We start from the raw sequence: 24,365 nt of genomic DNA, 5'->3' as shown, positions 1-24,365 counted from the left end.
TAGGACCAGTAGAGCCTCGTGCAGATGTTGAGGGCTATCATAATCACACTCATAAAACTTAGATTATGAGTCTAAGTTTTAAATTTTAAATTTAAAATTTGGTTTTTGTCACAACCAGGTGTCTTTCAGAACCACTGATGACTTTCAAGCTGCACAAGGATTTTATTGTTGCTGTTAGTAAGTAAAAAGTAAAATGATAAATATGCTTTCATGAAAGTAGTATTGTTTCTAATCCCTAATCTCCTCAGTCACTATCTTTACTTTTCTTCTTGCTCTAATATTCAGTGATCCAGCCCTCAAAACAGAGAAGTCACACTAGATGAAGCTGTTCAGTGGTTTGTTCTGATCTTTTTAGTGGTTCTGTGTGACTGCCTTCTGCATGAAGTTTGGAACCCTCATTTAGATGTTTGTTTGTTTGTTTTATATCGACTGATAATTCTTTTGTAACATTCATCCCTCTCGTCTAGGGACCTCTATTTTCCTAGCTTGCCTTGAGAAATTAGAAAGAGCAAAAGTAAACTCCTTTTCACAAATGGAGTAATTGGATACAGAGATAGCAGAGATATTTTTTCTAATTACTCCAGTTTAGAATTTGAAGATATTTCTCCATTTACTCTTGTCTTTATAAGAATAAAAGACAAAAAATAATTTTAGCTATTTTAATCTGTATTTCTTAGATTAAATCTTAGGCTTCACTGAAATGGCACATCAAGTCAATATTGCTATTAATTTGTTGGTTCCAGTATTGATAGTAATTGCTTTAGGCGAGTTCCTTGAAATACAGATTTCACAGTGTAATAAATATAATCAAATTTTCCTCAGCATTTGAAAGCTAATTTTGTTTGGATCCTCTTAATGCATGTTTGTGTTAGCATGCAGGCACTGATGCCATTTGTAGTCACTTCTTAGCACATGTTCTGATTTATCAAAATTTTGTTTTCTGTTTAATAGAGTCAGATGATCAGAACTACAGAGTTGAGGCAGTGCATGCACTTGTGCATAAATTACCAGAGAAGAACAGAGAGATGCTGGACATCCTTATTAAGCACTTGGTCAAGTAATTATTTTTTATTTTTCTCTTTGGTAATATTGTAAGATATTATCATTTCTGCTTTAAATTTGTCAGTGTTGCTTAATCTGTTTTCTGTGTTGAAACAACGACACTCAAAATTTATATTTGATTTCTAAAATGCTGTTCTCAACTTAACTGGAATAATACTCTCTGTAGAAACAGAATAAAAATGCTAAGTGTTACCAAGATGGGAAACTATGTTTATAAAATAAACCTAGTCAATGTTTTCATTCATGCTTTTACTACAGGACTTGTAACCAATTAAATAGAAGAAACATCTAATACTATGCTTAGGTTGATGGAAAACTGGTTTGAATCTGTCTCAAAGTCCCAGAGTGTTTTAGAAATGAGATAGATTAGAAAGGAGATAGAATGAGATAGATGATATGATAATTCCTGTTCTTCATGTTTGATCTTATTTTTCTCTCTAGCGAGTCGAAGTGTAGTATCACTTGAAAGCACCAATTTGAAGTACTTTCATTTATATTTTTGATATCTACATAGATGTCTAACTTTTGAATCTCCATTAATATTCCCTTCAATTTTAATTATCAGATAGAAAACATTTTGCATTTCTTTAAATTGGTGACCTTTTGTTTTCACAGAATTACACTTGGCATGTACTGTGAGATAAAAAAAGACAAGTATTTATTCTCTTAAGTTTCTGTACACCTTTGGTTTGGTTTTGCTGGTATTTTCTCAGTACTTTTGAATATGTATTCTTTCTGATTTAGGATGCTGTATCAGTACATTTATGAGTCATCTGGGAATGTGAATAGTGAAACAGAATTTGTTCAGATAAGGCTCACATGACTTGGACATTTAGAATATATGAGAAGAGTCCATGTTGTGTTCATTCAATTCACTACATCCCAGGTGTTTTGCTTTTTTGATCACAGCTTGAGCTACAGGCTGCAGTAAGCTATAGGCTGTCTACAGTGGAACCTAATGCAGTTTTGCTTCCTGCTATAGAAATGAAAACTTTGAACATTTCTTTGACAGGAAATAATTTAGCCCTAAAAAAATTGTTTTAGCCCATTATGTCATTGGCCCCTGGAGAGCTAGCATTATAGCAAGCTGCTGTAAATGCATTCATTGCAAAACCTGATTATGCAGACCTTGCCTCTCGTTATACTTGGGCTGACATAGAGAGCCAGATGGAGAAAAGTTTCATAAGTTTTCATAAGTTTCTTTACTCACAGAATTGTTTAATTATAAAAAATACAATATCTACTCCCTCAGAACTCTCAAAAATGTGAAAGTATTTAATGAAGGATTAACAATTTTGTAAAAGCTGCTGGTGGCTTTTACAAAATGGAAGCTTCAAAATTAGAGGAATATATAAGCATAGGAACAAACTTATTTGTCAGTGCAATTACTGTTTGGCAAGGATTACTTTCTTCTTTTCATTGCTTTTCTCTTTATTCTTAGTGTGATCTCAGATGTAATTCCAAAGAAAAGTACACCTGTAGTATTCCGTTATGTAATTGTTCCCTTTAACTTTCACTTTTCTCATCTTTGTTGAGATTCTCATTTCATAGAGATGTAATCTTAATTTTACACTGAATGCCTTCAGTACTTTCTTTCCAACATAAAATTCACCCCTTCTAATTTCCATATAATTTGCCAACTTGTTGTTTATGCTAGCAATTCTAATGAGACTGAATTTAAAATTAGTCTCTTGAGTGTATTAGCTGTCTTCCTTCCTCATCTTTTTCCTACCACTGTGTGGAAATTTTTCAAAGAATAGATAAATGGCAGGTTAGGTGTCTAATTTTATGGAAATGGGAAAACTTGGGGAAAAAAATCCAGCCTCCTGTTTTCATCATTCTTTTGTTGAAAATCCAATTCAAAGTGCATAATTACTTCCCTATATTTCTTTTAGCTGTTCAGTTCCTTTATAAATGCTTTTGCAGCAAAGTTAAAATACTGTAGCTCTGGGTTATAAAATAAGGATAATGTTATTTTTTTCTTTGTTTAAGTCTTTGCATCTTTGCCTAGCTTGACTTTTGTGTTACCATGCAAATTTAAATAGGATCAGATATGGGATGTAGATCATACTAGAAACAAACAAACAAAACTGGTAAAAAAGCACCTAAGCATCCTAAAAGCACCCCAGAGAGACATGATACTGCATGGATACATAGTCAGTAACTAGGCAAACATGGCAAGTTTGGGGTTGCTTTCACATGGGTAGCTCATTTTTTGGTTTTTAAACCTATCTAGTCAAAATATGTCTACTGTAAGGAATGAATCATTCTTTGGTATGATTTAACAACATCATGCTTTTCTGTGGTAGGCAGTTGGGAGTCTGCATTCTGGCAGTATCACAGATTTGCTGGTGATACATCAAATGAAGAGATTCTGAGGAGAAAGCAGTGGCATTTCCATGAATGCCCTACAGCTACCTGAAATGCATGATTACCTCAGCTTGTGTCTGTGCTGTAGCTCAGCACCAGTAGGAGTAGGTCAGGGGAAGGTGGCTATCAAAATGATCCATTTACAGCCCTGGCTTCTTTCTCTTTTGCAAGAAATTGAGCCTTTGAAATGCATTGTAGAAAGCCCTTTCCTGCTGCAGTGTTATTGAATTCGCCATTTCTTTTATTAACCAAGCTCCCAAATTTGTAACCAAGGAAACCCAAACACCAGACAAACACTACCTTCTCTCTTATGCTATAAGATTGTAGTGTTTGTGTAACAGACCTCTACAGTTACTGTGCAGCACACAGCAGAGTAACATTGCAAAGGGAGGGTTTTTTAAAGTTTTTTTTATAGCATATCTGGAGCTGAGTTATTCAACATTCCAGTTTCATTGAAATACTAGTGGACTTCCCAGAAGACCCTTAGTCATCTAAGATAAATATAAGATCTGTTTCAGAGAAAGTTAGGTTAAGCTAAAAATGTGCTTTAACAGTGGAATCATTTTCATTATATGGCTACCAAATAACAATCTCTGCCAGTGTGTTTGTCTGAGGTAACATTTTGGAAAGTTTTGAGGTAACTTATTGAAGCAATATAAGAAATATGTAAGAAGATAGGCATTTGTTTTCCTGCAGTTTATAATCGTGCTGCATCCTACGCAAAACCCTTTCACATATTTCTTCTACTTTTTGATGTAAATGGGTTGCTAAAAATTTCCTGCCCCAAATTGAAGGGAATGTTTTATACATTTTACTATTTCTTAATTTTAAAAGTAGAAAGAGTTGTTTTAGTTGTGTAGAAAATGGCTAAAAATGCTCAGCTTGACCATAGTAGCAGATGGCAGTGAGAAGGATGAGGAAAATAGGACCCAGTGCCTCATTAATAAGTTCCATTTGGTAACAGATTCAATAAGATTAGGCATTAAAGCGATTTTAAAATCCTGACTTGACATAATATTCCTCAGAAAATAGGGCAGCTATGACTGAGGAATCACTGGCAGTTTTTTCAAATTATCTATGATGATACAGTTTTTAATTGGCAAATCTTAGTAGTGAGTAGAGAAATGGGGCATTGAATATTACTGATTGAGATTTAACTATCTGATAAATTATTGGAAAACTAAGCTTTTAAATTCTACATTAAAAAGAAAAAAAAACCTGAAAAGATAAAGTATGTGATAACAGAATATATGGAAGTTAAAGGTTAATATATTTTAAAGCCAGATGTCATTATGATCATCTAATATTATCTATCACACAGAAACAATAATTTCACTTAATCCATTGATCCCATGTTTTCATCAAATTGATAAAGAGATCCTATTGCAAGTTAAGTGTTTTCAGTAACTAAGCTTCATTCCTTTGCATGAACACTAAGGTATATGATAAATCTCTGTTACCACACAGCACCAGTTGAAAGTATGTGAGGACCTGTATAATCATTGGAGAGAGATAGTGCTTGCCCTAAGGCTTCTAAACTGTAGGTGTTCTGAATCTCTCTGTTTAGAACTCCAAATACAGTTGTCTCTCCCTGTCAGGTGTATCAGGAACTGAAATACTACTCTAGGAGGACAGACTCATTATCCATGAAATTATTGCATGATAGGAGCCTTAATGGAAACATAGTAGTTGTACTACATTGTATTTTGATTCTAGCGTAAGTGGATGTTTTAAAAATGTATTTTAAAGAGAGACATCAAGTTGGGATCTTGTAAAAATAGTAGTGTTAGCAAGTTTTTGTCTGTTAAAATTGTAGTTTAGCACACTAATTAAATCACATATTGTTTGTGTTCATTTAAAGGGTATCATTGCACAGTCAACAAAATCTAATGACTGTATCCAACCTTGGTGTCATCTTTGGACCAACTCTGATGAGAGCACAAGAAGAAACCGTGGCTGCTATGATGAACATTAAGTTTCAGAATATCGTCGTTGAAATTCTGATAGAACATTATGAAAAGGTAGAAAGAAATCATCTGTTTTGTTATGAAGTGGAACCAAGTTCTCATTTTCATTACCATCATTAAGTCTTTAAGAATAGAGTCCAAAATGTGTAGAAGGTCATTAATAGAAATAATAGCTTCTTCCCACTCCATGCTATGAATCTGTAGTCCTAGCCAGTCTTTCATGGCTGGCCAAGGTACAGATCCAAGGCATAATTTTCCATGCTTTGAAGGTATTGCTCTGAATCTTCAGTTGCTTTCTGAAGATTGCTTCCTGAGTCTAGAAACAGGTCATAACTTTGCTCCTGGCTGTTCCAGCACTTTCTTGCTGCCATTGTATAAAGGTACACTCTGGGTGAATGCAGGGATTCCTCTCTATCAGGTCTGGGTGTTTCTGGCCATTGCTGTCCTTAGGGCACATGTCAGCTCCACAGTGGTGATTAGTCACTAGAAGGGTTGAGTAGGGCTTGAGCAGGAAATCTTACACACTTGCTTTCCTTTCAGTCACTACCATTGCTGGTATCGGCTTCACTGAAAGCTCCCCAGATTTTTTGGTTTTATTTTAAACTATTGGATTTCAAAATTCAGCCGAACATTCAAAACCTCCTTTACTTAGTACTCAAAAGGAATTTCATTCTGGGGATCTTAGCTGAGCTATGTCATCTCCTCTGATGACTGACAAAACAAAGTGAAAAAATTTGAATTTCTTTCATTGCATACTAATCAGCTAAGGGGCAGTTCCCAGTCAGTACCAGGATCCCTGCACTGGTTGATCAGTAGATGCTGACAGTACAGCTTGGTATCATATTTCATAGAGACTCCTCAAAATGGCTATGAACTTGATAGACTTCTTGGCTCTGATTGCAAAACATATATATTGCATTTTTCCAGTACTGAATTTCTTCTCCAGAAAATCAGAGCTCATTCAGCACAAAGACTATGACTGCACAACCAAAGCCACTCCTGCTCTATTTCACTGTCTACAGAAATGTTTTTATATTGATGTGCTACTCACTAGTGCTTACTACAGTTTTAATGTACTCGTAGAGCATCTCAAGATGTCCATCCAAATATTTCCTACTGTAGAAGTATATTTCCTTTCTTCCACTTCTATGAATGGCACAAAGGTGTCTTTTCATGGTTTGCTTTGTCTTCTTTTGGGAATGCCCTAAAGCTAGAGGGCCCAGAAATCCTTTCAGAGATGCCTTCTGGCATAGCATGGTAAAAAATTGAGTTTTTTCTGCAGCAATGAAGCACAAAATTGACCAGTGGCAGCACTGGTATGTAAGAGATATGAAGCAGGAGATGCCTTAAACGTAAAGTTGTTCCTCATTAAACTTGACTTGTTTGGTCAAATAAAGCTTTCTGAAATCCAAATTTGATTGTAATAAGTTACGCCTGTGACATATTTCTGTGATGTATAAAAACTTTCTCTGGAACACAGAGCAAAAAAAAAAATCAACTTTGTCATAATATTTAAAAAATATGGTACTTCTTGGAGAAGAGTCATTAGTAGGCACCTATTTTGTTTTGCAATTTCAACTGTTAAGCCCTTCTTAACAAGAGATAGAAAATAAATATATTTCAACAAATTAATACAAAAAAATATTAAGTATAGCTCAGTATTGTGGTTCTTGAGTTGTAAAATGAGATCAAAGCAAAGCTTATATTCTGTGCCTTTACTCTTTTGTAATGTGTGAAATTATGTTAGTGTTAATTTCAAGCATAGTGGGGAGGAAAACAAATGGATTAATAATGAAAGTGTAAGTGTATCTCTGTTGTTTAATGTAATTTTTTCTCTTTTTCTAATCACGCAGATATTTCACACTGCGCCAGACCCCAATATTCCTCTTCCCCAGCCTCAGTCCCGATCGAGTTCAAGAAGAACAAGAGCAATTTGTCTCTCCACAGGCTCACGTAAACCCAAAGGAAGGTACACACCATGTCTAGCAGATCCTGACAGTAAGTTTGTCATTCCATACTGGTTAACTTGCTTTTTATGTCATCTTTTAACTTTGCCTGAATAATATCCTATAGATGCTGTATTCCAATGATCATCAGCTTTTTAACCTCTGTGAGTCACAGCAGCACTCTTGACTGGCTGCATTCCTCACTTCTGAGTGAGGAAAGATGTTTGGTTATAGGCAAGTCTTGTGTTGCATACAGTGTTCAATTTAAACATTATATCCTCTTATAACAAATGTAATTCAGTAAAGGATAGGAGATCAAAACCATCACTTGGCTTTTTTCACATGCATGAAACTGTGGTCATTCCTTCAAAGTCAGCCACTGCCTCAGCAGCCAAAACCGCTGAAATTTTCTTAGGTTTTCTGGAATGGAAACCAACTCTAATATTCCTGGGAGAAGCAGTATACTCATCATATGGCTTACTGTTTAACAGCAGGGAATTTTATCTATAATCAACTTCTTGTTTAGAATGTTTACTTAATTTTTTATAGATGTAATTAAAAATTTTTACTTCATTCATTCTCATCCATTTTTTTACCTACTAGCTGGACTTTTAAGGAGTATTGAAACTTTTTAAAAGCTTAGGTCATTAACAATTGCACTACTGCAACAGACTTCCTAAAGAATTTCTGTGTCCCTTGGATCCTCAAAAAGATTTAGATGAGACTGGATCAGTAAGTTAATCCACAGCTAAAGTGCATCTGTTCTTGAGCATCTGTAGTAATTCTTAAGTCTGTAATGTTAAGAAATCTATCCTCAGTATATTCTTGCACTGCTGCTGCACTTTCCATAGGCCTATGTTACTTGTTTCCAGCCAGGCAGAGTTTAAATACTAAATAACAATAGCTCCCTGCACATGGATTGCCAGTGTGAATTACATGGGGTCCCAAGTAAGAAGTTAGAAAGGAAAAGTCAGTTACACTCACCAGAGGATAAACTGGGCAAGTTTCAGGTGTTTTTCACTGTGTGGCTGCAATGAATGAATATCAGTATAAAACCAGGATATTTCTATGCAAGTATTTCACAGAGTGCATACAAGCTTCTTCAGGCTGTGCCAGGAAAGATTCAGATTGGACACAGGAAGAATTTCCTCACTGAAAGGCTTGTCAGGCATTGAAACCGACTAACTGGGAAGGTGTGAAGTCTCCACCCCTCAAAATATTCAAGAAATGACGTGACATTTAGTACCATGCTTCAGTTGATGTTGGGGTGTTCAGTGAAAGGTTGGATTCAATGATCTTGGGGGTCTTTTGCAACCCCAATGATTGTATGACTTCTGTGATGCTACGTTTGGTGGCAGTTTGATTGCCACTAGTTCTGATCCAACAGCTCTCCATTTGTGTTTTGCTTATTAGCTGAAACTCAGCACTTGTGTAAACAAGTTCCAATTAGTATCTCACTTGTGCCCTGAAACACTGAGGTAGAAGCAGAAGTACTCTTCTTACCAAATATCTCTAGGTGTGGCAGGTACGAGGGAGCCAAGGCTTCTGGCAATAACACTTTCAGAGTACAAGATAGTTTTAAGTAATCATTTAAATGAAGCATGGACACAACTATATTGCAGGAAATAAAGGAAATCTGTATGGGGTGAGAAAAGAGCTACAGGTTTCATATGGTAGGGAATGATAAAAAATTGCAGAAAATGCATCTACAAAAAATACATTAGCCAATCTTGTGACTTTCAAGGGACTAATGCTCTGTAAATGGGCAAGATGAGTATTCAAGTTGTAAATAAAAAAAAAAAGAGTTGTGTTCTTCATGCAGGAAACCACAAATTAATGAATTTGATGACAAGGTACAAAAGAGCTAAAAGTGGCATGAAAGAAATGTACATGATTAGAAAATGCAGATTATGTTTTTCACTCTCTCTCCCTTCCCCTGCCTCCTCCCTAGGTGACTCGTACAGCAGTAGCCCTGACAGCACTCCCATGGGCAGCATTGAATCTCTGTCTTCTCACTCCTCCGAGCAGAACAGCACCACCAAGTGCACGCCCTCACAGCCAAGGGAGAAATCGGGAGGCATTCCATGGATTGCCTCTCCCTCTTCTTCTAATGGCCAGAAAAGTTCAGGCCTGTGGACTACAAGTCCAGAGTCCTCGTCGAAGGAGGATGCAAGCAAAACAGATGTGGAATCAGACTGCCAAAGTGTAGCTTCTGTCACTGGACCAGAAAATGCCTCTCCACCAACAGACCTGACCAAAAAGAGTTCCTACAGTCTGTCTGGGCTGAAAAGGTCTTCAGCATCTTCCCTTAGATCAATTCCATCAGCTGAAGGTAATTTCCAAGGTCTTTTATCACATCAGTGTTATCTTACGCATCAGAAAACAAGAGCTGGATCTGAAAGCTAATGATACTCATAAGTCTTGTTTGTTTGCTTTTTTTTAATTTTTGTGGTATGTTGTTTCAGTTTTCAAACTGTTTCTGACACATTTCCATTGCTTATAACCTGCACAGTTCACAAAGCTTAAAAAAAAAGTTTTTCAAATTTACATCACTTTCTATCCTCCTACAATTCATCTATAATTTGATACAGAATAATACTATGGATTATAAATATCAATATTAGAGGTGTTGTGCTTGTATTTTTGGATCTCTGTATTATGACATTGTGTAAAGCATTATTAAGCACTGATTGGTCTTTGGCACAAGGAGAGAAGCAGATGCTGTTTTCATCTTGCAGAACATCCATGGAAACAAGGCAGCAATCCACTGATAAGTCCCCTGGAAAAACACATGTGGACATGGCTTATATTCATTAAAAGGAACTTCTTTTGTGTGCTATACAGTCTATAAACATATAGATTTCCTTTATCAAGTTACAGTGGCAATCGTTTAAGGCAAATCATGGTCATTTATTCCAGAGTATATTTTTTAAACTGCATGAAGCTTTTGTGTATATCGAAATGTTAATTCATACAAATTATTGTGGTCTGATTTCACACTGCTTTGATCAACTGACTTCCTGAGAACCATTTCCCTGTGAATTTTTTCAATTTTATCCAAAGTACTACTTTATAAATGCTTTTATTGTCACTTTTTAGTGATTGTACTATCTAGCCATGTAAGTGCAATGTAATATTTTAGCCTTCTCAATTTTAGTGTCATTTCCTCATTCTTTCTGTTGAGTCTATTCTCCTGGCTTTTTGTCTAAAAGATGATTTCTTCTTGCTCTTACTAAGTAGTTTCTCTACCTGTTTTAACTCCTAAAAAAAAGAAAATAAACAGCACAACCTTTGCTTTGCACAGTTATACATGTTTTGTAACAACTTCAAATCAGCTTTAATGTTCCCTATAATTTGATGTTTTCTTTAGGTAACAAAAGCTGCAGTGGATCTGTACAGAGCTTATCTTCAACAGATACCAAAGATACACTAAAAGCTCCACCAAACCCTGACTTGCCTCCCAAAATGTGCAGGAGATTAAGATTAGATACTGCATCCAGTAATGGCTATCAAAGACCAGGATCTGTGTAAGTCATTAAGGCCCTTTAGAGATTTGTGTTGTTTCAGTATTGCCTATTATAAAGTGATTCCAGAAACGTTCATAAGTAATTGAAAAAGTATGCATGAACACTTGATTTTAATATTTCTCCATTTGTTAATTATTTATTCAGGTGTGTTAAAATTGTAAACAAAGGAGATGGCACAAAGTCTGTTTAAGTCAGTTGAAAGACTACCATTGACTTTATTAGACTGGAGACAAGGTAGAAATGTTTCCTAGAAAAATGATTAGTATTACTATCTCTGGTTCTTCTGAATTTAATATTTCAGAAAATAGCAGAAATGCTATTTACTGTCTATGCTGTTATCTCAGAAAATTAATCCGATTTTATTTGTGGAAGTCCAAAATTGGAGGAAGGAAAAAGAAAACAAAACAAACCTTCAGCTCTGAAGTGTCTTCATTTGCTGCATGATAAATAGTTGACTTTTAACAGCTGGGGTTTGATTTGGTTTTATTAGTTTTAGTTCTTCAATGCTGAAACAAAGATAGTTGCAAGTGATAGAGATTGTGATTTAGCCTGTTGAGATTTGGGTTAATAATGTTTCTCAGTGCTTTCAGAACATTGAAAAGTCAGAAGATCTCTCCTGATCTGACTTTGACCCAGAATATCTCTGTCTCAATGAACAAGTATTTCCAGATCTGCAGAGCATCGAGAAGATTTTCAAATACTGCAGGATATCATTCAGCTGTTCCACTTTGTATCTGGAAGGGATCACCGTAGTAATTTCACAGATTCCTGTGTCTTACTTAAACAGAGAATTCTGCACAGCTCAGAGTTCCAGCATGATAGTGATAGACTTTCAGTAAAAGCATAGCATTTCCAATATATCTATTGGCCATCCATGAATACAAGTTTTAAACACAAGAGGTTGAGGTTTCCATTGGTAGCTCAGCATGGCATTGGAGCATGTGGTAGTCTGTTGCTCCAGTTAGGTTACCCCCTTAAAAAGTCTGGTAAATAGGGATGTAAATGAATAATTAAAAAGAAAAGAAAATTCAAATGTGTTCATGTCTTTAGATGATTAGAAGTGAAACTAGTGTGTGCAGTGTAAAGCAAGGCTTTGCATTTATTTTCAGAGTGGCTGCAAGAGCGCAGTTGTTCGAAAGTGCTGGTTCACTTAAACAAGTCTGTTCAGGACGGTAAGTGCTACAAACTGTCTGACATCCTGTAAAATCCTTTCTGTTTTCCTGGCTTCAGAGATTGAAAAGAAGTGTTGGAGCTTTGTTCTGTGTCTTTTGGACAGCATCATGTGGCATGTGAAATTTTTTTGGTTTACTAAGCTCATCCTTTCTTCTAGTGAAAGCTAAATTTCACAGAGAATAGCAGCCTGGTTATTCTCTCACCTGAGGGGATAGTGAGAGGCTCAGGTCAGCTGTCTGCTTAAGGACACAGATACAAGAGAAAATTACCAGTATTTTAATTAGGATGAGGGTGCTGTATTTTCTCCATACCACTGTTTGTATGGAACAGCTTCAGCAGAGTAGCAAACCTGCTGGTTTATGGTAATTTGCTCATATAGGCAGGTCTGGAATAACATCTGCTTTAGAAAGTTCAAGATTAACTTGATCAGGAATTCTGTCTTTACCATCACACCTTCCATGCCTTGTTGTCTGTCTGAAGAAACTGTTGACCTTTCTTCTTGGTAGTGTGCAGCAGAAAGTATTGGCATTTTCTTCACAATTGTTTAGATTTACTTCATTAATTTGATTCATTTTTATATTAAATGAATTTAGAATTCTCTAGTAAGTGTTTGTCTAGGAATCAGTATCTTCTGTACATTACTACTTTCCTTACAAATAATAGACAAAGCAGATAAGTAAATAGATGTATGAAAACATCTGTCTGTATTCTCACTATCCCAACTTTTAAAATTCTTTGAGACAGAACAGAGATTTAGAGCAGATCACTGCTTTACTCACTGATAAACCCATAACTTACCAGAATTGTCGAGCAATGAAAAAAATATGTCAATCCATGAATCCAGAAGTAGTAGCCTGAAGTAGCACAGAGTTAAAGGAAGATGCCAACATGCTGAAATGTTTGGCTACGGAATGTGTCTGTCCTTTCTGGCAGATCTAGCAGGAGAGGGAATGAAAAAGCTCTTCTGCAAAGGCCCACTGATTTTGTGAGAGAAGAAGCAGCTCTGAGGACGCAAGGCTCTTGTTTTGTGTAGTACCATGAACTGTAAGATGAACAAAAATGAGGATGGCAGGGGACAGAAGGGGTGTGAAAAGATCAGGGCAATAATTTAAGGAAAAAGGTATAGAAGAAGGGTCTGGAATGTTCTTAAGCCAGTGCCCTAAGTTGAAAGCAATGACTGCTTCACCAGTCCTTCCTCATTTCATTTTCAACGCTGTTCCTTTTCTTATTTTGTATTACTTCCTTCTTTCAGACTCTCCCCTGTTGTTCCTTCAGAGCCTGTGCCATCTGTATATAAAAAGCATCTAAGAAGCAAAAATCTGACAAAGGAAAAAGTAACAGTTTGGTAATGGATGTTGAGAGGGGATAACAAAGCTGAAAACACTGAAAGGCTGAATAGCTTCTCTACTTCAGCCTTCGTGAGAAGGCAGAAGAGCAACAGGAGCAAGGAAAATGGAAAATGGGAGGTTAGCAGGCAGAATGAGGAAGAAATCAGTAATAGCTTAGCTGTTCTTATAGTGCTGCTTAAGTCTGAGCGTGATTTTTCAATTCAGAGCCAGCTATTATTTAGCTGCATTTTATGAACATGAAGGCTGATTTAAAACTGTAGATTAGACTTTGTTGTTTTGGGGGTGGTTTTGGCTCTGAAGTAGAAATGTAGAAATCATGGTAATTACAACTTGATCATGCAGTAGAAATGCCTCCTGTGTTCATAACTCTGCTAATTAATGAATGTATGCAGGACCAAGTGTAAGGTGGAGAAACTATTTTTAAGCTGCCTGGTTTGATACCAGAAATACTCAAGTCAAGACAGTGTTGGACTCTCTGCATGGGTAATTAACCCTACTAAGATAAATTCCAAGCTAGTGCTTACCTAGGCATTATAGAATGTAAGTAACTTCATCCCTGCTTGAGGCACCTGTTGCCTGCTGTGGTCTTTTGCACAGATGGCAGATCAAAAATACATGTATGGTTTTGCAGTCTCACGTTATTTTCTGTATTGCAGCAGGTAATGCTGCACTTGAGATTTTACTGCCACGGTGGTCTGGTCCTACTTAGTTTCTTCTTATATTCAGTGTTTGCAGCTGCTTTCTGACTTTGTATGATGCAACAGGTCTCTAATGAGTTGTATGTCATCTTTTTTAATGCATTATTTGATCTGTTTTCTCTCCTTGTATACATGAGTACATGCTCCAGTAACACTAAGGGGCTTTTCTAGTCAGAAAGACAAGAAGAGACCACAGTATGTGTGTTAGGATTGAACAAGGAAGACCAAAATTTGATGCCCTGTCCAGCCTGTGCTCTCTTTTTCCAGTTACAGAGGTACTTTGACTTCTGTCTTCCGATTTCCTGATTTGAAGTTTATTATTCATCAGTTTCCCTTACTGTGGTATTAAGCTGCTGTGTACAGTGAGACCAGTCTCTGTCACTAATCTAGCATGCACTTGAAAAGGGTAAAGGAGCTTTTTTCCTATTTTCACAAATGCTGCAGTTAGATAAGTCAGTCAGGCCTGAGGTCTGTTTATTTCAGGTTCTGTACAGAAATGCACCGACACATAATCCCTGACTCTTTCTTGACTTTGATTTAGACGTAAAAAAAAGTTAAAGTTAAATCTCCTGAAGTGAGAAACTGCATTAGAAGAAGAATTTTCGTTAGAAAAATGGGAAGGAGTAGGTGACAGCAAAAGGCTCAACCTTTCAGGGTCTCTAGGTGCCAGGCTGAGACTTCACTAGGAGCAGACTGATGTTTTGAAGTGCTCTACACCCATGGTCCCTTCCCAACTATATGATTAAATATTCTTTTCCAGTCATTCTTCTTTTTTTATTTGCATGCTATATTTTGCATCCCAAACCACCAGCAATGTCTTGCTCAGACCAGACCAGTATGTTTTACTCAGGCTTGGTTTCGAGTCTTACATCTCCAGGGCTCTATAAACCTTTCTTCTTCCTGTATGATAATATTAACTGGTGAGTCATCTGAGAGAGATTCATATGTTTTTCCTCATTCATTCCTCTTCTGGCTTTGTCTTGCTAGACTGAAAAGTCATTAGGGCAGGAGCATACTTTTAAAGCTTGTTTATCTTTCAAAACAGTTATTATTTCTATTATTATTACTAGAGCCTCAGGTGTTGTTGGCTGTGTGTAGTCAAGCAAAAGAATTTATGATCTGATATGACTGCTAGTATATTTATCATTATGGGCTCAAAACAACCATAATAGGAAGTAAGGAAATGGAAATGGAAAATACATTTTTCTCATCTGGAATCTATCCAATAAGGTCATGGAAAGAAGGGATTTCTAGGAAATGTGGATAACATTTTCTGAAGATGCTGGTTTTTTTCCTCTGCCCTAAACAACATGACTCACACTCCTCTCAGGTTATTAGCATCATCTTAAAAGAACTGTAATAGATTATGATGATGTTATCACGTGCTTTTTAACAGCCTTGTTTCTAGGGAGAACAGCATTAACATCATCAGTAACAATGTCCATTTTTGTAATCACAAACAAAATGCCTGAGAACCTGCAAGCTCATTTCATGAGCAGTGCCTCCAGATGGATAGGGTTGAAGGGAGTAATAACAAATAAGAGAACCGAAATAATCAAATCAAGCAAGTGTGGAAGCAATAACCAGGTGCTTGAAAATTGCTCTAGAATTATGAGTAAATATTCTTGAATCTGTCTCTCATTATACCATCACAGATGATTTGTAGATAACTTTGGAGTGTAATTGCACTGCCTCAGGAGCAGGGTAGTGTGAAGAATCCTATAATTCATTAGCTTTTGAGAAACTGACTTCTTGTGTTTCTTTATCTGTGTAAATTTCAAGTGCTGAGAACCTTTCTCTTTCTATAGGAGATGATTTTAGAGGTCTTTTCCAACCTTAGAAGTTCTGTGATTGTATAATTCTAAGACAGAGTCTGTTTTGTTGTCTTCTTTTATTTTTGAGGTAAACATCCTTTGATCAGATAAAATTGGAGGTTGAAACAGAATAGCTTATTAGACATTAGAGAAGAGAGGAGAAAATTGCATTAATTTCTTAACTTTTTCTAAGGGCAATAAAAACAACATGTCATATTTCAAGAATGTTTTAAGAAATTCTGCCTCACATTTAAACATTGCCTTAAATGTCTTTTGTCACAGTATTACTCAGGTGTCCCATTATTAACATGGGGACCTGGCTTGATAGTAAAATTATTCAGATTTGAAATAATCCCTGTGATTTAGTAAATTCATTACCTACTACTTTGTGTTCATTACAACTACAGCAGTCTGTAACAGTTACTCTGCTGTTTCATATGTGTAAAATCCATGATTATGCCACACAGGTGTGTTGGGTTTGCACAAGGAGTCATGCACAGGTCAACCCATCCCAACAGGCTGTTTTGTCATAGTGTTACTGATTTGGGTCTGGATAATTAGAATATCTGTAGTGCTCTCCATAGCTTTAAGGAAAAAGAAGATTAAATAATTTTAGTTAATGTGTGACCTTCAGTAATGTTATCTAAGCTCCCTCTGTATATACATTATTATGTGTAAACTTGTACAGATTAAATAGAGTAATGAATCAAGACATCTATCTTGTCAAGTGTAGGTGGCAAACTCTTCACAACAGGAGGCACCAAGGAGTTCTTTTGGGAAAACTCTACTCAGAGCAGTCTACACCAGCCAGAGAGCAAGCTAACATTTAAGCAAAGTGAACAAACAGGGATCCAGTGCTCATCTTGTTGTAGTTAGCTGATTGGATGTAACCAGGATGACAGTACTAAAAATCAGAAATGTTTCCCTGAAAATAAATAATTTCCCGTGGATATTGTACAATTCAGAATTCCTGACCTCCTCTGAAAATCTCATCCTGAAAATGTAATCCTTGAGGAGCTATTAGTTATCTTAAGATGAAAGCAAAACATGCCATTTAGTTAAGTCATAAGTCAGAGAACCAACAGCAAAGCTTTTTATTCAGAGGGACAAATCATCTCTAGAAAGCTCTCACATAAAAACTTCAGAATATGTCCATCCACTCTCATACCCTTTTAAAGGTTCAAATGAATGATGATAATGCTATGATGTGGCACTGTTAATTAATCTATCGTGCACCTCTTTTATCTCACTATTTTGGAAGAAAGACATGATAGATTACATGCCACTTGCATACACACACTCTCAAAAAAAGTATGCAAAAGATTTTAAACTTTACCATGAGTCACATATTAGGTCACTGAGATAAATCCTGGCTAGAAGGAAACCTCAGTTGGCAATTCCCCAATCTATCACACAAAGGTGAAATAATCAACAAGTTCATCTTCACTTAATGTCGTGTTGGTTTAAAGAAATTCAGAAAAATTGGTAGCTCATGTAAAATTTTTCTGAGTGTGTAAGTTAAAGTCAAGGTATTAGGTGAAGTGCAGGAACCGAAAGAGAACTAATTTCAATCTTCTTGTTCAAACCTTCATTTTGTGCTTTGCAGAATCATAGTGCCACACCCCAAGAGGTGACTTTTCCTCTCCTCCTTCTCTGGCACAGAATCATTACTCCTTTTTGTCTCATGTTAACTTTCTAAGTATTATTTTCCTCTCTAGACCTATTAACAATAGTTTCTCACAGGTCAACTTTTTAGACCTTTGATGCCTTGATGATCACTTTTGAATTTGTCTCCAGGCAATCCATGGCTTGCTTTAAAAAGTATGCTCATTTCAGTACTTATTTGAATGAACAACTTCCTTTTGAAAGTTCCAAATTATATTGCTTTTTAAATATCTAAGTGGGATGGAGTGCTCTTTTCTGCAATAACATGCTTGTTAACTCCAGTAAGCTTGAAGTTATTATCTACTGTAATTCTACTCCTCTGAATTGCTGTGTAACCAGTCATTATCATATAGCATTTGTACATCTGCTTATTCCTATATTTCCCAGGTTTTCATTTCTTTTATGCCTTTTTTCCTTGATATCTCATTTATTGCAAACCTGTATTTTTTTCTTTCAGACAAGCAAAAGCCATGTATTCCTGTAAGGCTGAGCATAGTCATGAGCTGTCTTTCCCACAGGGGGCAATATTTTCCAATGGTAAGATTTGTTCCACATTGCCTTACACATTAAAAAGAACCTATAAAAAACTGAACTGTATTACAAAATGGGGGCGTAATTCCTGTTTTAGGTCTCAGGTTTTGCCCTGATTTTTCAATTGCTCTTGAATAAATACCATCTAAATAAATATATGTGGCATGTATGGGATTTTTAACAGTGTTAAAAGTTGTGTATATGTTTTTTTGCAGTGTATCCATCAGTGGAACCAGGCTGGTTAAAGGCAACTTATGAAGGCAAAACAGGACTAGTTCCTGAAAATTATGTTGTCTTCCTCTAGTAATCTTTAGTGGACAGCAATATCTTCATGGTATCCATGGTAACAAATAATAAGCACTATGATTTTTATCTGACACAGATATGGGATCAGCCCCTTAGCTGAGTGGTAGGTTTCCTTCAGATGCTGCAGCTGCAGGTTACAGAGCTCACTGCCAATGGAACAGAATGTGATGAAACAGTTAACAGTCTCTGTGCTGAGGACGGTACTCTGTTTAAATAACTTCTATTGTTTGAAAAGGGTTGTTCTGTTCTTCCTTTATGGGTAAGGAACTCTAGAGCAATAAAATAAAGTAAAAAAAATTGCTATTTAGCTGCAGACTTTCAGGTCCGAGGATGTTGCTCACAGAAATGTGAAATTTAGAGGCAGTGCACTCTATGACATTTCTTGTAATCTATGGTTTTTAATATGGAAAATCGTGGACTTTTTCATAATGTAAGTACTACTTCTATTGTGATCTGAATTCTCCCTTAGAAAACTTGATTCTAAAATTGATCCTAATCATTTCACATAAAAAATTGCTTTACTGTAAATCAGAAGTTGGGACTTCTGTTAGTCATTGAGTTACAATATGGTATAGAATTTATACAGCTGATAATATCAGTTTATACACTGCCTGCACAGTGAATGCTCATTCAAAATGTGATATGTTTTATGAATGTTTCATTCAAATACTTAGTAGATTTCTTTCCTGCTTTCTGTATCAGCATAGACAATATTAACAACTTTTATTTCAATGATAACCATCATCTGGAAGATTTTCTCTCTGTGTCCCAGAACATCTGTAGAAAACAAGGAGATGCTGAATCTGGACTGATTGGGAGTCTTGTGAAGTGAGCAGCGAAAAACAGCAGTATGTTTTGAAACCTGAGATAAATTGTAACTCATTCTTTTTTCATTGCAAATAAGACAGATGACCTGTGAACTAGCCAATTTTATAAGCTATGAATGCTAAAAGCTCCATGTAGCAATAAAACTACTTAGTGTTATTTCTCTTGACTTTTGCTAAAATATCTGACAAAGATTCTCTCCAGAGAATAAAAATGCTTACTTTTCAAAGATGTTGAAAAGACCTATTGATTACTCCTGGTAGGACTGAAAACCAAAAAAAAAGCAAATAAAACCAAGTCAAAGAAAACCCCAGAAACACTAAGTAGCTTTCTCAGTCTGAGCAGTTTTCTTGTACACCTTGAGGGAAAGCATGCACTGCTTGCTTGACTATTTACCATTCCTGATTGAAAACCATGACATTTAACCTCCATCTCAGTATTTCTTAAACACCAGTGCTTCCAAAAGTATTCACTGGTTCATAGAACTATCTAGGCTTAGTTTCATACATATGTCAAAGCTCAGTTCTTTCTTCAGTAGCAGAAATCAACATACAAATCATCTGTTGATTTCTAAGTTGTACACTGCTTGAAGAAGGTTTAAAGAAGAACTGCTGTTAGGGCTAAAAACATCAGTAATTTTTGACCTACTATTTTTTTCTTTCCATAGCCTTTTTCTTATTTAAATTGAAAAGTAAGATTCATTGCCAACACAAAGTAGTACATCAGAACTTTCTTTACTTACATGTAGTGCATGAATTCTTCAGAGCGGTTGCTGGATTTCAGGCTGGTGGCAGAACCCTGCAGGATCTTTCTCCTCACTGATTCAATTATTGAGTGATGATCAGAGAGAGAGGCTCAAAGAACATCTTTCCAAAAATTGTTTTTTCATAGGGAGAGTCTGAGCAAGACTGGCTGCAGGCAGTTGAGGACAGACCCCAGGGATTAGTGACTGAGTGACCTGGGTTCTTTCTTCACCCTAAACAGTTTTATTAATCCCAAAACACATTTCACTTCATCTGAAGTCCAGACTGTGCCCAGTGAATTGCGATGAGGGGTTGTTCCAGATGGCACTGGCAGTGAAGGCAGACTTGTGTGTGCTCATCTAATTTGCCCAGAGCAGATGTGAAAGGAAGTGAAGGTCTTTCCTCAGCCAGTTGAATCTTTCTTCATTTTAAGGCAAGCCAAGTTTTCTTAGTCTAAGCTATGCCTGAGACTGCCATTGTGCTGAGAAGACCAACATGGTTTTTGTTGTGTTTTTGCTGTATTTCACAATCCAAAAGCTGTAGGATACCAAAAGGTTTGCCTGTGGTGACCTTCCCAGGAAAAGTGCTGCTGCCGGCCAAAAGGAGCAGAAAGGGAAGCAGAACTTTGAACAGAGGCTGGGAGCCCAGCACATCTCACACAGGGAGAAAAATGCAGTGATCAGGGGGAAAGATCCCAGCTTCTGTCTCTTGCATGGAGTCAGTAGAAAACCTGTATTGAACATCCTTGGATGACTCCTCATACTTCTTAAGGGCAATTTAATTGTTGTGAAATTCTTGAGGAGTTGTGAAATAGAAAATGTAAAAAATGTTTGCTCTTCCTTGCTTTGTTCTAGCCTGATTTAAAAATAAGTGGGAAAAAACCCCTAAGCTTAGATAATTTCACATTCCCTGCATGTGTCTCACAATTCTCCAGTACTGTGTTTTCAAAGCAGCTGATCTGAGTGCAAGCTAGAGAAGTCAAAGATGCCAAGTTCATTAAAAATTTTGTAAAACTTCCAAGTTCAGTTACAGATTAAGCAAGTAGAGCCTGTGAGGGCTGAGGGGAAGGTTGTAGAAAGACCTGGAAGAATCCCTGTGGAGGAGAGGTGTTCACGTGTTCCCACACATTCATCTCACATTAGACCAAAATTAGGATTGGAGAAGACAACTTCATAAGAAACTGGATTCCATTAATGTGCTGCTCACAGAACAAATCTGTGTTTTCCTCTGCAATGCTCTCCAGCTTTGTCAGGCCCTTCTCCTGAACTAGCCATAAATGATTTTTAAGTAATTTAGCTTTAAAATGGCATTTCAATCTGAAAAATGTTATTGCCATTCTTACTTACAGTTAGCCACTCACTCTCCAGGAGCAGGGGTTTTCATTTTTTGAACTCTATGGTTTTTCTTGTACTCTCCTGTGCAGCAGGTAGTGGCACTTTCTGTAGGGTCTCAGTGCTGGGTTGTGGGTGCCCCAGCCCTCCCTTGCCTTTAAAGAGGGAGTTTGTCTCTACAAGAAGCTGAGCAGGGAACCAGAAAGCTGAGTAAGGAGGGCTGCAAAGACTGAATGGGGTAGGGGGCAGCACCAAAGCTTCTCTAATGACAATACTCTCAGGCCTGACCAAAAATCTTTTATGACAATAGCAAAGAATCAGAAATCTATATAACATTTAAATGGAGATAAAGTATTTTGATAATGCCTTACCAGAAAATTAGGCAGTTGGAATTAAATTAGCTCGTAGCGATTTACTAATCTTCATGGAAATCAGACTCACTCTACAAGCAAAGGTTAAACACTTTTTAAAATTATTATTATTATTGTTGTTGTTGTTATTATTACTATCCTTCCTAAAAGGATGCAGCAGGTTTGTTCCAAATATCACTGTAGAACTCAAGGTAGATGATACATTTGTTGTTGTTGTTTGTCTTGTAGAAATAATGTCTGTACCCACAACATATAATTAACCATGTTTTTTCTTTGTTAAACTTTTTGATACATGTTGCAGCACAACATGAATCAGATTAATAGTGTGAAGGATATATTGTATGATAGATATGTAAAGTTTATTAATATTCTATATTCACACTTTTTGTTAATGATGATAAAGATTACAGTTTTAGTGTGTAATTCCTTTGAGTTCAGTGTTAAAATGTCCTTGCCATATTTTGGTATTTCGAGTTATATGTAACAAAACTGTTAAATTAAACCATCATTATTACTTATGTCCCTAACTAATCTATAATGTTCATTGTACAATTATTTCTGGAAAAAAAAGATGCACAGATTTGCTGACCAGCACTATTCTATGATAGTAATAGTAACTTATTTTCCTTTTATATATTTTCTGGTGCTAATCTCTATTCTTTGCCTATAATTGGATTGAATTGTAATGTGCCTTTAGGAAAGACATGTTAGGAGAGGCAAAGCTATAAAATTCTGCAGTTCAAAACAGTAATTACAACAACAAAAAAAGCACTGTATGGTAGAAATTGGATTTTGTTGTTAACTTTTCTCCCCTGGCCTATTTTCTACTTAATAAGATTGCATCAGAATAAATAATGAAACTAAAAAGCACACTGTTCTTGATATTTCTTTTCCTAAGGCAGAAGGTTGTGCAATTTTGGCTTGAGCAGCAAGAAGAGAAATCCCAGTTGGGGAGCACATCCTCCGGACTGGGATGGATCTTCTCCACTGATGGAAACTCTCAAAGTTCTAGTGAAGTCAAAGACAGACCTTTGGCAATTGATAGTGAAGGTTTGCTAGCCAGAAGCCCCTAGAAAGGAGGGGGAATATTCTGCTAATGTGATAATCTATGATCCAGCTTGGCTTTGTCCTTTCCTTCAGCAGAGGGGCCTGGATGAATTGTTCCGTGGCCAGAGATGAAAGCCATAGGCAACCTTGCTCTCTCTCTGGCTGGACACAGAGCCCTGAGGATGCTGCTGCAGCATCCAGCCCATCCAGCTCCTGCTCCTGATTAAGTCCACTGTCAGTCAGGCTTTGTCTGTACCCATTGGGAGTCTCTTCTTTTTTTGCTTAAGACTTTGCATGGGCTTTGTGAGTTTGCTTTGTTTTGTTTTAGTAACATGCTTGGCATCCAAATTCAGTCACTGAGGATCATATCTGTTCTTTAATTGTCCTGTGTGTGGCAGTGTTTTATAAGCCATCACATTATTCTTGTTGTTTTAAGTAGAGCACAGTGCTCCAACCCTTGGACGCCTCAGCTGAAAGCTGTTTTGCCTCTGCAAGTGTTTTATTGGGAATTGTCATCAAAGCTCTGGCACTAAAGATAGCACCATTATCGCTGCAAGAGTTTCTGTTGGAGCAAAGGGCAGAACAGCTGAACAGGGCACATGGATAGTTTCAATTTTCAATCATATTTATGGCAATTTTGGAGGTATTAGAGTTTATAAGAGTTACTTTAGATACTATATGGTATTTTAATAGGAAAATATATACAATCAATAACTATATCTATTTAATAAAGTCCTACTAAATTATGTTATTGAACTCTCTGTTTATTTTGTAGTGTGGTTTCAATAATTATCTGCACTCTGTATATATCTACATGTAAATAACCAGCATGACATGCATAAGCTGACTTTGCAGACATAATTCTATGTTGTACTTTACACTGTATTTCAGAAGTTTGAAAAAATGTTTTTCAAAATAAAAATCCTTTATACACAAACTGGTTTTTTATTTGTTTTCTATTTGGGCTCTGGTTCAGCTTTTTCTTTTTTCCAAGTAATGCTTTGGTTCTACTTCTATCCTACCTGCATTTTAGAGTAACATTTCAGCCCTGAGGATGCTTTACATAGATGGGCATGTGAATACCAGACAATAGTCTGTCATACACTGTCCTGATCAGATGGAAGTCTCCTAAGATGTGGCTTTTGAGGAAAAGAAAATGACAGCTTTGGATGCTAGGTAGCAAGAAGCAGAGCCCTAGGAGGCGGAATCTCGCTGATGAGGTCTTTGCCTGTGGAATTCAGCAGGTGGATGGGCTCAAGGGAGAGCCTTCCATGGCTCCATTCCAACAGCACTGCCAGTGGAGGAAGCAAGGGAGTGCAGTGGCCTCTGCAAGTTCCCTTGTATGCCCTCCCCAGCATCTCCCCAAGATTTTTTGCCTCAATTTTTACAGCCCATGGGCTGGAGTTACAGCTGTGCCTCAGGCACAGGAGCTGTGAGGGGGCCTGCTTTGCCTTTTCTCTGACGAAACTCACCAGAAACTCAGGAGACTTTAATATCCCTGAAACAATCAGGCTTTGTTATGATACAGACTAAAAACCTGTCCTTCTTAAACAAGATCAAGCCAGCCAGCTGATAAACTCTTTCCCTGTTCACTGTGCTTGGGCTTGGTCAGTGCAGAAAACTGCAGGAGGCCAGGGAGG

At 36.8% G+C, this 24,365-nt stretch overlaps 1 protein-coding gene across 1 annotated transcript in view; it reads left to right on the top strand.

Moving 5' to 3' along the window:
* ARHGAP42 (Rho GTPase activating protein 42) overlaps positions 1-23,598 on the top strand; it is a 143,189-nt gene extending 119,591 nt beyond the window's left edge. Inside the window, exons 16-24 of the mRNA XM_054269941.1 lie at positions 119-177; positions 952-1,057; positions 5,294-5,453; positions 7,253-7,397; positions 9,297-9,677; positions 10,716-10,872; positions 11,982-12,044; positions 18,029-18,108; positions 18,318-23,598. Coding sequence (XP_054125916.1) covers positions 119-177; positions 952-1,057; positions 5,294-5,453; positions 7,253-7,397; positions 9,297-9,677; positions 10,716-10,872; positions 11,982-12,044; positions 18,029-18,108; positions 18,318-18,406 — 1,240 coding nt within the window. The 3' untranslated portion in view covers positions 18,407-23,598. The remainder of the gene's footprint in view (positions 1-118; positions 178-951; positions 1,058-5,293; positions 5,454-7,252; positions 7,398-9,296; positions 9,678-10,715; positions 10,873-11,981; positions 12,045-18,028; positions 18,109-18,317) is intronic.
* Positions 23,599-24,365: the final 767 nt, after the last annotated feature.

This window comes from Melozone crissalis, unplaced genomic scaffold (assembly GCF_028551555.1).
Source record: "Melozone crissalis strain CALT ecotype California unplaced genomic scaffold, PUWL_Pcris_2 ptg000008l_1, whole genome shotgun sequence".
NCBI lineage: Eukaryota > Metazoa > Chordata > Aves > Passeriformes > Passerellidae > Melozone > Melozone crissalis.
The sequence above is the reverse complement of the archived record's forward strand: the minus strand, read 5'-3'. Positions and strand labels throughout refer to the sequence as shown.